This window comes from Silurus aristotelis (assembly GCF_946808225.1).
Source record: "Silurus aristotelis genome assembly, chromosome: 8".
NCBI lineage: Eukaryota > Metazoa > Chordata > Actinopteri > Siluriformes > Siluridae > Silurus > Silurus aristotelis.
Genome location: NC_139581.1, coordinates 3,609,679 through 3,624,336, shown reverse-complemented (window position 1 = coordinate 3,624,336; position 14,658 = coordinate 3,609,679). Strand labels below are relative to the sequence as shown.

Here is a 14,658-nt window from a genome sequence, read left to right as displayed (position 1 = left end):
AAGGTTAGAGTGTCCTGAACTCGAGTGTCAAGCACAGAGCCCTGAACTTCCCAACCCCGCTAAAGACATTTTGGATGACTGCACCCCAAACCTTGCAGCTATCAATTATCCATATCAGAAGCAATTGCACCAAAGTGAAAAAAAAAGTGTCTTTAATCTCACACTCGTGAACCCAAACTGCTGATACAGCATTAAACAGAAACCTTTAGGCTTGATGACATTCAGTTTCCAAATACAAGAACACACTTTTTTCTGTGGGTTTTAGACAAACTGCAAAAAAGCAACAAAAATCTCTTTCAAAAAACAAATAAATGGTGAATCGATACATCAATATAGAATTTAATCTTTTTAAAATTACAGACTGTCGACAAAATAAAAAATAAATAAAAGTTGACTTTGCAGTATCAGTTTATTTCCTGTTATGCTGTCTAAGCAGTGCTCAGCACTTTAGATCACTGTGTGTGTGTGTGTGTGTGTGTGTGTGTGTGTGTGTGTGTGTGTGTGTGTGTGTGTGTTAATGGGAAGGCTAAGGTGGCAGTAAAATTTACCTGTTCCCATCCATCAAACTCCACTGTCACATCAGTGTTAAATACCCGATAAAGCTCAGAGATTTAAGTTAGACGGATCTTCAGAGGCAATTAGACACAACTTCATTAGTGTGACGGGAATACGGCCGCTCAGATCCCGACTGCACTGCAGTCACAACGCAGGCAATTCAAAAAGTTTGATTAGAATATTCATGATCACATATACAGCAGTAAAAAAAAAAAGTGAAATAAATATTGGGCTATAAATTAAATCAAAATGTCTTTCCTCCCTTTCATTTCTTTCATTTTATTTTGCTCTCTTTTTTAGCTTTCTTTTCTTTTCTTTCCATCCTTTTTTCTTTAGTTTCTTCTTTCTAGTTTATTGAAAAAAAAAAAAAAACTTTGTCTTTCCAGTTTGTTATTTTTTACCAGTTTGGTTGTTAATTCTTGTGTTCATCATTCTTTTTTCGTTCTTTCCTTCTTTCTATTTCATTCATTCTTTCATTACCTTTTTTTTTTTCTTTTCTCCTTCCCTTTTCCTTTCTCTTTCTTGTTGTTTCATTTTGATTTATTCTTTCTTTGCGGTTTTTAATGAGTTCTTTCCTTCATTCTTTCCTTCTTTCCTTTGCCTTTTCTCATTCTTTCTTTTTCTTTCCTTCCTTAATTCCTTTCCGCTGTATCCCTGATGTGATATAACACCTTGACACTGCTATTAAGACTTATTATGCTTATTAATCCATTTCTTAGACCGAATGTGTCAAACAATTTCTTATGACATGTTTATAAAGTGGTTATACCATAATTACATCTTATAATGCACTATTCAACAAGCCATTTCTGTAATAATACCCCTGGATCTTAAATGACGAACTCTCACGGTACCTCGAAAAGAATATAACATCTTTCATGACAGGTTTATGAAGTGGTTGTGTCAGGATTATAATGCGAAGTTGCTATTCTGCCATTTCTGTAATTATGCTCTTAGATCTAATGAACAGTTATAACAACCTAGTTGTTCCACCTAGCAGCTTAGCAATCCATTTTGCAGTCATATTTACAATGAAGCATATATTTCACGACATGCTAATGAAGTGTTAACGCCATATAATTACATCTTATAATGCATTGTTCAACTAACGTGTCACCAGAGTAACTTATTAAGCCATTTTCACAATTATAATATTAATAACCTAACAAACAGTTATGACAGATTCTTATAGCATTTGCCATGTTTGATGACAGGGATGGGGGGGGGGGGGAGTTTGCTATATGCTACAGTAAGTAATAAGTAATACTGTAAGTCTTTAAGACAGCTTGGAAATCCATTAATGTAATTATGTTTTTAGACCCAACATGTCAAATTAATAATACAGCATGCCTACGAAGTGCTTATGTCATAATCATGGCTTATAACACACAATTTAAGTGTCATTAAAGCAGGTAATCAATCCATTTCTGGACTACTACTCAAATAGAATAGGTTTTCTCTATGGTTTGCTCACATGCAAAGGAAATGAACACAATTCAGCAAGTTTCCTTTCACTGTAGCCACAGCTGCATTACCCACGTACATCATCTCCAGCAGAAGCATCGATATTAACCTCATAAAATGATCTCCGGTTTCCCCTGCATTTTTTCTGTGCATTATGATTTGCCTGGAGATTAAAAATTAAAAAAAATGTGTTCTCTTGTGCAAATTGTACAGAAAATAAAACGCAACCTTTTCCTCACGATGTCCAGCTTTTCTTGAAAAGTCGGTCTTATACATTTTTGTAAGTGTATCTGTGACCAAATCAATTTCTTCTCCTCTGTCAGCCATTGTGGAATAAAACAGCAGCTATATTTAAGCTTGTGCAGTTTGCTACAGATGCGGTTTGAGAGCTCTGACTAGTGCGCTCTCTGACCGTCTAATCAAAGGACGTGAAAGTGCTGAGGTGCACCTGCGCCATCGCCTTACAGTGGCCAGTTTGATATATAATGGGTTAAATCAGCAGCTTCAATCAACATGGACTTTATGCTAATCATTTTTGAAGACCTCACAGCAGATTTTGACTCGGGCAACACGTGACATGACGGCGGAAATCTGATTGGAGAGAAACTTCAATGTACTCTCCTAGACACAGTGGACAAAAAAAAAGTCGAACCATCGTAACTCTGGGATTATCTGTACTTGTATTTGAAATAAAAAAAGTGATAATTCGATAAATTTTCGTTACTGTACTTAAGTAGCTTTTTATGTATCTATACTTGGGGAGATTTTTACTTTTACCACATTTAAAAGTTGAATATCTTTATTTTTTTCTTTTAGTGAAATCAGTCGTTCGTTTTTATTTACTGGCGAATAAAAACGTAACTGGTATAACACGCAGCGAGTCACCAATCAGGATCAAGCGCACGCTCTGTTTTACACGTGTTCTGATCGGCGCTTGGTGTATCTACTGATCACCAACATACAGTTCAGCATCAGTTCAACATCATGCAGAACATTTAGAGAGGAATAAATGATGATGAAACTCCAGACTCGGACTCACCACAACACACGTGACCTCATATACACGTTTTTTTTTAGTTGTTGAAAAGGTTTTGAGCTCCTGATCATTGTAATAGAAATCAATCAGTGTTTGAGTCTTTAATATCATTCAATTAATAGCTCAGTGTGCTGAGAGTCACATTCGAGTCTTTTCGCATAAACTGAGTTGATTAAGTAAAGCGTTAAAAATGCTTTACTTAAGTGACAGTTTTTGAAGGGACACTTATTTTACTGGAGTAATTTTACCTACTGTATCTCTACTTTTACTCAAGTACATGCTTTGTGTACTTTGTCAACCACTGCACTCCTCACTGGCCCGTTAGTGTCCCGGGGACACTATTTTTTTTTAATAGTGTGGCACAGTGGGGGACCAAGAACCAGTCAGGGGGCCCATAGGAAAAGTCATGCAAAAGACATTGCAAACTTTCTTACGGCTTCTTCTATTAGGGGGCGCCACAGCGGATCATCCGCATGTTTTGATTTGGCACATGTTTTTATGCTGGATGCCCTTCCGAACGCAACCCTCCCCATTTATCCGGGTTTGGGACCGGCACTAAGAGTGACTGGGGTTGGTTCCCTGACCGGGGATCGAACCCGGGCTGCAGCGGTGAGAGCGCCGCATCCTAACCACTAGACCACCAGGGAACCGCAAAAGACATTGCAAACGAAAATAAAAAATAGAAAACTACTATTAAAAAAATCTTTTTTTTCTTTTGTTAGTCTTTGATCACTCTGCATAGTGTCCACATCTCAATAACCCATGTAGATCATTCATTCATGGACGGAAATTAATTCATCCTGATTAGTCTGAACCTACTGAATTATTCTTATACAAAGGCTAATACATTGGATAACATTGACCAGGTTCTTCACTTGCTGTCAAAGCTGAAGGTCAAAATCTCTCAACAGACCCTGGAGAATGCAGCGCTATGAAGGTGGCAAGACTGAGGGGCAAATTCAAAATTTGTTTGTGCAAGAAAAGAGAGAGAGAGAGAGAGAGAGAGAGAGAGAGAGAGAGAGAGAGAGAGAGAGAGAGAGAGAGAGAGAGAGAGAGAGAGAGAGAGAGAGAGAAAGAGATCATTGTGTTTTCCTCTGAGAATCTCTGTCACAATCACAGTATGACAGCCCACATATCAGAGCAACATGCTTCAATTCCATTTCTGATGACCTTGAAGTGTTTGCTGTAAACTATTTTCAAAGCATTTGGAACAAAATTACATATTTTCAACCACAATTTTGCACGTTGCTCTCCAGACCTGATCATTTCCTGGTATATTGAACAACTTTACTAATGTGACAAATCACACGAGTTTTTACACAATTTTCTCTCCTGCAAATGAGCTCGTATCGTAAAATGAATTATTTTATCAGCGTAAATGTCACTATTGTATCTTGAAAGTACACGAATGTGTGGAAAGTCACAAAAATGTGTGATTCTGAAATTTTCCCTTCACATGAACTAGAAGACCCAAACCTGTCCCAGCATGACAATGCCCCTGTGCACAAAGCCTGCATAATGAAGATCTGCTTTTCGTGGAAGATCTCCTGCTATAGCGTTCTGACCTCACCCCTATTGAACATCTGAGCAGTTGAGGGATAGGGGCCTTACACAAGCCCCCTATCCCTGCAGCTGCAGCTTGGTGGTGCTGGGACTTCAACTCATGAGCTTCTGATCAGAAGCACTGTGATGTTCAATATATGAACCATCACAACACACAACTAACAATATACAAGCCCTATTTAGGATTAGGGACTTTTTATTTTTATCTCTATAGCAACAAATCTTTGTAAATATTTGGCTCTTTGCCAAATTTAATGGCAGAGGCATGCAAACATCTGTGCATATGCATATATACACACACATTCCAACAGGTAAAATTGTCCTCACGTGTTGAACACTATCTCTTGCTGGTAATAGCCCCATATCCATAAATATGCATCCATTTTCGAATAGATCGTATCCTAACCATGGGTAAAATTACAGTTTTTGAAGTGTATGATGGAGCCATCAGCCAGCTATCCCTCCAGTTCCCACTGACTGCTCAGCTAAACCTAGCCTAATAGATCTGCAAGAGGTCGGCGCCCCCCATCTCACCACACACCATTCCACATATATTTGCCGAACTGCCTGAGAACTGATTAAAATAATTGAGTACACAAAATCTGGTTTTGGATTTTTTTTATTTTATTTTTTTTATGGAATAATAAGAGAAATATTAAAATTGCACACAGTGAAGCTATGCATGGACGGTGTTCAAGGACGTTTAGCCCTTTAGTTTGGGTGATTGAGTTGCTATCTTTCACTTCTCTGATAAGACATTATATACATAAAATTATATGTAAAAAAAAAATTAACAGCATTCAGGTTCATCCAATTCTAGCTCCTCTTACTGTAGATAAATACTTTCCATACATTGTCCATTATAGGCTATGAAATATTTGAAATATTACAGAAGCCACATGATCTGAATTTTCTGGCAAATACAAGAATAAAAAAAGGGCATTTAATTGTCCTTTTTTTTTTTTTTTTTGCATTGTTAACATCCGTATTGTGAACTTTTATACGATCCGTGAAAGTAATCATATTATAGACTAGTCTATTAGTCAAACCAGTGGTTAAGGCATTTGACTTTATATCTGAAATTCATTAGTTTACACACCAAGCTGACTTGCTTCTGGGCCCCTGGTTTCTTCTTTATGCCATCTTGGGAAGAATTTTCTTTCCACAGTCGCCACCGGCTTGTTCATCAGGGACAAACTTACACACAAAGTGCTATACAAATAAAAATTAATTGAAATAGTCTTTGTATCGGAAGGTCACAAGTTCAAACCACCAAGCTGCCACTGCTGGGCCCTTGAGCAAGGCCCTCAACCTTCCTCTGCTCAGTTGTAAGTAGCTCTGGATAAGGGTATCTGCCAAAATACCATAAATGTAAATGTTTATAAACCAATGGCATTGCATTCATAGATACACCTATCTAATTGTAAAAAAAAAAAAATGAGGCTACGTCTTCACTAATCCGGATAAATCTGAAAATGGCATCTTAAAATGCTTCATGTCCACACTTTTGTTTTCAGTCGTTTCCCAAAGTTGTTTATTTACACTGTCTGAAAACGCTAACGTCTCTGTACTGCTCATGAACAAAACGTAAGATCATCATTTTCGTAAGCCTCCGTTTTTACAGTCCACACTGCAACTTACCCACATTGGGGATCGCTTTCAAAAAGCTACGTTTTTCTTGTGAAAACACTGTCTCAGTGTAGAAAGAAGACCAGAAAGGAAGAGAACTATATGCACTTTCAAATAAAAACATTTGTGTGGACATGGCCTAAAAAGTTCTTAATCTGAAACTTGTAGCAAGCTGGACAACATTTGTTCAGTCAATAAAAACATTAGTAAAATCTAACTGGTTTTAGCACAAGATACAAACTTTCTCTCTGGAGTTATAGTAGGAGATATCGGAGATGTTTATGCTCACATTAAGACTTTGCAGGTTTCTCATCATAGGTTTCCAGTGGAAATCGAGAACTTTCAGGCTGCAGGAGCACATTGCTGTGCCCACACGTTAAGCTTCCCGTTGTCTTTAATCCTGACAAAGGGGATTAGACATAAGGAGGCAGAGCAGTGCTTTGGTAGAAAGGGCGGGGGGGGCATTAATTATTAACACCTCTTGACATGCATGGTGAGCAAAAGCTTTAACCTGAAAACTGGAGCAGAGTGACACAGGATCGTTACTTTGATCCTTTGTTCTATTCGCATCGACCTCAAAGACACTTTTGTGACCCCTTGACCTTCTCAAGGTTTTGATAGAGAGAGAAAAACAGCAGAATAGAAAGAGAGAGAAAGTAAAGTTGTGTCAGGATGGGTGCAGGACAGCACCTGAGACAGGATACAAAAAATAGCTGCTTGTCTCAAACACACAGGGTCAACTTTCAGCATCCAGTACACAGAGATAGGACATTTTCCAAACCACACAACAAGCAAAAGTATTTCGAACAACGGTCTGTCAGGACCATTGACAAGTTTAAGATGTCCACCAACGCTGACACTTTTCCTTGCTCACAGGTGGGAGAACACAACCAACACAACCACGCATCAAGCCAGAGGAGGAGCTTTAAAGATACATGACTTACCCCCCTTGTTCCATCTGCCCTTAATCCTGCCCTGGAAGGAGGGCTGAGGAAGTGAGAGGAGCAGCAGCAGACACAGAGTCAGCAAGAATCCACGAGTGCTCCTGAGGAACATCTCCAGGAGTTTCTGATTTTTTTTTTTCACCTGCCCGTGGAGCTCTGCTTGGCGCCGAGAGCGCGCGGCACCTGCCGAGTGCGTTCTGTCATCGGTCACGTTACAGAAGCGACGAGCGTGTGCGCGTGTGTATCTCTGCCACGCTGCTTTGAGCTGCCGAGCTCGTCCTGGTGGAGGAAGTACAAGAGCGATAGCTGTTTCTCAGACCATTTTCATCGCACACAGCCACCGAGTCTCCATCATCCGAGAGAGGGAGAAAAACAGAGGCAGGAACAACGTATTGCACAACACAGCTCTGTCTACTAGGCGTATACACACACACACACGGGTCTTACTCTGTACACACACTCGGGTCTTACTCTGTACACACACTCGAGCGTGTTTCCTGACTGCTACCCGCAGACGTTGCCTCCGCCAGTCTCTCGCTCTTCAGCTCTCTGTGGGAATTCAATCTCTCACTCACACACACTCACTCCACCAGCCCACTGCAGTGACATGCAGGAGTTTATATGAAATGAGCCGTGTGTGTGTGCGTGTGTGAGCGTTTTGGAGGTGGAGGGGGGTGACTGGGAGTATGAAACAGTAGAGGAGAGGTGAAAGAGAGGAAAAGAGGACAAGCAGAGGGATCTGCAAACAGCACTAATTTCATCAGCTGAACATATTTTTCAATTACAGCTGGAGAATGTCTCAAAACAAAAACCAAACTCAGCACAGCCGAACACTACCAAGCAAAGCACTACCCAGAAGAGGATGGCTCACCCTCACCCTGGACAATTAAAAACACCGGATCTAATCACAGTTGTTTAATGCTCAACATATGCAGCACAGTCAAACACGGGTCGTCACAAACTTCCACAGTCAAGCACAGGTGATCATTAATGAAAATAGCCAAATATACATTGAAACTGTTCAGCAAAGCAGAGCATATTAATCAGCAGAACAGCACAGTTACATGTCATACATCAGGATTGCTGAACACAGGTGGATTCCAGGCTTCACAGTCACCTTATAGGCCAGTATTAGCCAGCCCAGCCAAACACAGGTCAACTATACACAGCACAGCCAAACACAGGTCACCTATACACAGCCCAGCCAAACACAGGTCACCATTACACTGCCCAGCCAAACACAGGTCACCTATACACAGCCCAGCCAAACACAGGTCACCTATACACAGCCCAGCCAAACACAGGTCACCTATACACAGCCCAGCCAAACACAGGTCACCATTACACAGCCCAGCCAAACACAAGTCACCATTACACAGCACAGCCAAACACAGGTCACCATTACACTGCACAGACTAACACAGGTCATTGTTACTCAGCAGAGACGAACACAGGTCACAATTACACAGCTCAAACGAACACAGGTCATCGTTACACAGCACAGCCAAACACAGGTCACTATTACGTAACACAGCCAAACACACATCACTATTACCTTGGACAGACAAACAAAGCTAGCTACTACCCAATACAGCCCTATACAAAGGTCACCATTAGCTATCAGCGCCTTATGCACATCACCTTTAGCCAGCACAAACCTATACAGGTCACCGTTAGCCAGCACAGCTCTACACAGTTCATCATTGCCTAGCACAGCCATGTACCAATCACCACTGGCCGAAAGTAACATATATATTACAGCACAATGAAATAATTTTTTCGCATAACCCAAACTGTTCAGAAGTTGGGATCAGAGTGCACCATCAGCCATGATACATGCCCCTGGAGCATAGATGGTTAAGGGCCTTGCTCAAGAGCCCAAGATGGGGGGCTTGATCCACCAACTTTCTGATCAGTAGACCAGCGCCTTAACCACTAAGCTACCACTCTTCCTATATGGCTAACTATTAGCCAGCACAGCCCTAGATGGGTCACCATTAGGCAGCACAAGCATGGCTACAAGAATAAGGCAACCAGCACGACTTTATACAGTTCATCACTACCTAACACAGCCAAACAGAGGTTATGTATGGGCTTTCTTCAGCTTTCTCAGGAAGTAGAGGCTCTGCTAGGCTTTCTTGCTGATGGAGCTTATGTTGAGTGAACAGGTGAAGATCTCCGCCAGATGAACACCAGGGAATTTGGAAAACAGGCATACGTCAGCAAAGTAAAGAGCAGTGGGCTGAGCACACAGCCATAAGGGGCCCCAGTGCTCAGTTTGGTGATGTTAGTGTTTCCTTATTGTCGAGGTGGGTGAGGGCCAGGGTGAGGGTCATGGCGACGGCATTGTCCGTGGAATGGTTGGACGATATGCAAATTGTATGTGTCCAGTGACTGTAGACAACTTTTAGCATCGGGACAATGGCCGTTGTCTTAAAGCACATAGGAACACTGGTGCTGCTCAGGTATCTATTGAAGATGTCAGTGAAGACATCCGCCAGCTGTTTTGCACATTCCCTGGGCACTCTGCCAGGAATGGTGTCTGGTCCAGGAGACTTAACTCTGCATATAGTTTTCCTTACTTTAGGCATGGTTAGACAGAGCACCTGGTCGCTGGGAGGAGGGGGGTCTTCCTTGCTGCTACATCGTTCTGCGCCTCAAACTGGGCATAGAAGTCATTCAGCACATTTGTGAGGAAGGTATCAATGTCACAAGCAGGTGAAGTTGGATTGTTGTTTGTGATTGCCTGGATGCCCTGCCACATGCACCGTGTGTCTCCACTGTCATAGAAGTGGCTCTCTAATTACTTGGGCCAGTTTGGCCCTTGCTGTTCTTAAGGCTGTCTTGTCCTCTGCTCTGAAGGCGGAGTCTCTAGACTTTAGCAGTGCACGCACCTTTGCAGTCATCCACGACTTATGGCTGTAGAGTGTAGTGATAGTCTTGCAGATGGTCACGTCATCAACACACTTGCTGATGTAGCTGGCCACTGATGTGTACGACCCCCAGTTGTGTGACAGTCCTAAAGAGCAGAAGTGGCTCCTGCTGGCCAGGTTTTTACATGTTTCAGAACCAGTATAGAACATCTGACAAGGGGTCTGTGTGCTGGAATTAGCAAAACAGACATTTGGTCTGAGTAGCCAAGGTGGTTGCAGGGGCTCTGCACGGTGCACGTCTGGGATGTTTGTGTAAAAATGTGTATTGAATAAATTAAATGTATTCTATTTGTTAATATTTTATATATTATTTAACCAAGCAGGCATTTTGTTAAAAATGTAAAAAAAATAAATATTGTAATTGTTAATGCTCACAATGTGAATAAGAATAAATTGCGTTAATAAAAAAACGACAAACAATTTTATGTTCTGCATTCATTCATTCACCACCAACTGTAACGGAATTGAACTGAAGCGTAATTTAAAAAGCCGACGTAAATTTTGTGCCCCCCCCCCCCCCTCCCCATCAGATAGGATGTGAACATTTTACCAGATAATCTGGAACACCATAATTATTCTCTGGATAAATAAATCTCTTTACATTCAGCTAGATAAATTATGCCTGATGCCTGAAGGGAGGGCAAATTCTTTACAGACATTAGATAGACAGCAAAGTTGTTTGATACATGAATCGAATGGTCCGTGTTTTCCCGAACTCCTTCAGCGCTTAAATGTCTGATGCATTTCCTCCGAGCGAACTGAAGAGCCTGAACCAGTGTTTTGCTTCACTAGCGCTTCAGGGACAAGGTGGATTAAGCAAAGTACATAAAACGGATGCTTCACAGAGCCAGCTGGTAGAAATACACCCACACAAAACACACGTGTATACACACACACAAACACAACACACACCCTCCCCGAGTGCGGCGTTAGTGTCCTAATTACAGCTTCTGACTAAAGCCATGATTAAGTCTATAATTTTTATATCTACCACCATATTAATATTCTAAATTCACACATAAGCTCTATGGGCATGTAGCACAAAAACAAAACACACACACACACCCCATCACCAATGGTAATTTATCATTCTTTTTAACACATGACTCACTTAGCAAAACACAGACACACACACACACATTTTCCACTTATCTTTTATATTTTACAAACACTGGACCAATATGCCAGAGATAAAATGAAAATCTTTCTGCACCTGTTTTTTTCAAGATTATATATATATATCACAGAATCATATATCACAGAATCAAATACAAGAATAAAAGGACAGATATCTGCGACAAAAGACCTGCTACATCCCAAATCAAGACATATCATTGAAGTTCCATCCTTATGTCAAGTTAACACACCCGTACAACTGCTCATCATCGAATTTTTATTCCACAGTATTGCATAAGGTCTCTGTATAGCCCTCACAGTGCGTTAACAATAGAACCCAGACAATAAGACAGAGCGAGCCAAGGACGCCAGCCATCTGAGAACCGCAACAGTGTCAAAACCCAAGGGGACAAGAGAAAATAACCCACACATAACAAACGACACAACAAATATACAATCACAGGAATTATGGGAATATGTTGGAAATATTCTTTATTTTTTACAGGGTAAATCTAGAAAATATGCTTAAATTATGTTTAGATTAGAGTTAAATTGAAACTCTAGAAAACTTTTGAGACGAATGGAAATTGTTTTGGAATCATTGAGGAATATACATGAAAGATGCTGGCAATACTTTTAAAATACGTTGAAAATATTTGCAAATGAAGTCACAGATATATTGCTGAATTTACCAGTGGAAATTATGTTGTTCAGGCAGAACATTATGACATTATAACCTTATAAGCGGTGAACTGAATAACACTGATTATCTCTTCATCATGACACCTGTTAGTTAGATATATTTATTAGTCAGCAAGTGAACATTTTGTGATCAAAATTGACGTGTCGGAAGCAGGAAAAATGGGCGAGCGTAAAGATTTGACAATTGTGACATCTAGACGATTGGGTCAGAGCATCTCCAAAACTGCAGCTCTTGTGGGATGTTCCTGGTCTGCAGTGGTCAGTATCTATCAAAAGTGCCCCAAGGAAGGAACAGTGGGGAATCAGTGACAGGGTCGAAGTTAATGCTTTTAATGCTTGATTGGTCAGGAGTGTTTTGGCAGCAAAAGGGGGAACGACACAATTTTAGGCAGGTGGTCATAATGTTATGCCTGAACAGTGTATGTTGGAACAACAGTGGAAAGACAATAGAAGTAATTGAAATTATATATACTGTATATATGCAGAAAATGCTTGTAATTAAAATAACAGGTAAACAAGTGAGCTCAGATGAGATGTTGGACTTCTGATGAAAAGGTCATGAGTTAAAACAAAAATATACACAATATAAAAAAAAACAATGGGACACCAGACTTTTCCAGTCACATGTAGTTTGTCCTTTAACTGTTCCCACAAATCTGGAGGCGCACAATTGTGTAGGACGTCTGTGGATGCTGGAGCATGAAATTTTCTCTTTACTTTAACTTGGAGACGCAAACATTTTTATCAGAATAATGCCACTGTGCACAAGTCAGCTTGATGAAGATATGCTTTACATGCGTTGGACTGAACCATCGCCAGCTATAAAACTAGAAATGGTATTGAACACCTTTAGAGTGAATGTAAACGCTGATTGCACCCCAGGTCTCCTCACATCACCTACTTCAATACCCAACACCCTTGTGGCTGAATGAATCTTTACAAATTTCCACAAAATCTAGTGAAACATCTTCACAGAAGAGTAAAGCTTATTATTACAGGGAATGTGAACTAATTGTGGAATGGTATGTTCAAGGAGCACATAGAAATCTTATGAGGTGTCCACCAACTTTTTCCATATAGTGCATCATGCTGATGGAATTCTAAACTGTTCAGAAACGAGATAGCAGTGCAGGAGTTAAACTGAGATATGATGAAGACATGATGAGCAAGGACTCCAGTGTAACATTATCCCAGACAAAAGCATTAATCTGCACAGTCAGAGCTGCATTTAGTGTCCGTATTGTCTCAGTCTAGCGTCCCTCGAGTGCATTTAGCTCAACGGCTCGCAGATGGATTCACTGCCCGGATCCGTTCCTACCTCTTTATTACTGCACCCGCAAAATGAAGAGGGAAGAGCAAGGAGAGATGGACGACTGGAAAGTGAACGGTGGGAAGAGAAATGGGCAAGCAAGCAGCAAATACCGGGAAAGGAGCTGGAGCCATTGCACTTGCCCGGGGGTGAGGTACAGGGGTACGGAGGGCCTGTCAGCTTATCACCCTCAGACAAGAAGCTCTAAACACATCCCGAGCAGAGACAAATGACACAAGGGTGCAGGATGGAGATAAGCAGAGGAAGCTGAGCAGGGAGGGAGGGGAAGAGAGAGAGACAGGGGGACAGAGAGAGAAAGAGAGAGAGAGAAAGCAGAAGAGTGGCATATTTGTGCAGTTAGTCACCACTGAATGTAAAAAAATTTTATTTAAAAATGAAATGTGCACAATTTCAGGTTCCTTATTTATTTATATTTATTTATTTATTGGGTGGCACAAAGAATTTGAATTTTTTTTTATTATTATTATTTATGGATATTTGATATAAATCTTGGCTTGGTTGCTTCTCTAAAGAGCTCATATATAGCAATTTAATACCTGATCATGGATTTGACAAACTGAAATGCAAGTCTGTTGCACAATAAACTGTAAACTTACATATAACTACCAATCTGCACTTTCTAACTGCCAATATTTAATTTCACACATAAAATTGCCCAAAATGTATGTGCACATGTGTACTTCAAAGCTCAATCAGAATCACTGAATTATTTTTTTAATATATTTATGTCCATGAATATGTATTAAATTATTCCCAATTTTCCATTTACTTCATTTCAAAACTTTTCACTTGGGCCCACTGGTTCAAGCAGTGTCAGTTTACATTGGTTTACGTTTTTTTTGCCACTTATTTAATATATAATAATTGACACCAAATCTGAGGTCCCAGAGAGTATCTATCGGCCCTATCAGCTTGTTCAGTTCCTGAAAGTCAAACGTGACCCTCATGTGTTAAAAAAAAAAAAAAAAAAAAAAAAAAAAGATGGAGATATAGAGATTGGTGGATTTGAGTATCGCAGTGAAAATGTGCGTTGTGTTTAAAGCAGCAGCCGGCAGCGGTTCAAAGCAACGCCGCGAGTCGTTTCAAAAGAGTATAAACCACTTCAATAATGAAACAGTAAACAGAGACTCGTTCCAGTCTCTTTGCTGGAGACCTCTAAAGTAAAGCTCTTGAAGACAAACCATGAAAATGGGCTTTATTCACAGCGAGAGCCTGAGTGTGCGCTCGCAAAGAATCCCTCATTTAAAAGCCGGCTCTAGACGCAACACTGGATAATCTGATCTCCATCTCATTTTCGTCTTATTTGCACTCCTAATTTAAACATTCATTCCATATTCGACCCCTCACCAACCCCCCTTCCCACGACTTAATCGCTCGTCTTTTAGA

General features: G+C 40.5%; 1 protein-coding gene across 32 annotated transcripts in view; it reads right to left on the bottom strand.

The window, feature by feature from the left end:
• The window catches only part of robo2 (roundabout, axon guidance receptor, homolog 2), a 554,737-nt gene that overhangs the window by 430,652 nt on the left and 109,427 nt on the right, over positions 1–14,658 (bottom strand). For 9 of the 32 annotated variants that reach the window (XM_083547784.1, XM_083547762.1, XM_083547768.1 and 6 more), the window contains exon 1: positions 7,192–7,812. The exons of 22 other annotated variants lie outside the window; for them this stretch is intronic. In XM_083547784.1, coding sequence (XP_083403910.1) covers positions 7,192–7,303 — 112 coding nt within the window. In that variant the 5' untranslated portion in view covers positions 7,304–7,812. Of the gene's footprint in view, positions 1–7,191; positions 7,815–14,658 lie in introns of those variants that run through there. One more of the 32 variants, XM_083547771.1, reaches the window with a different exon arrangement.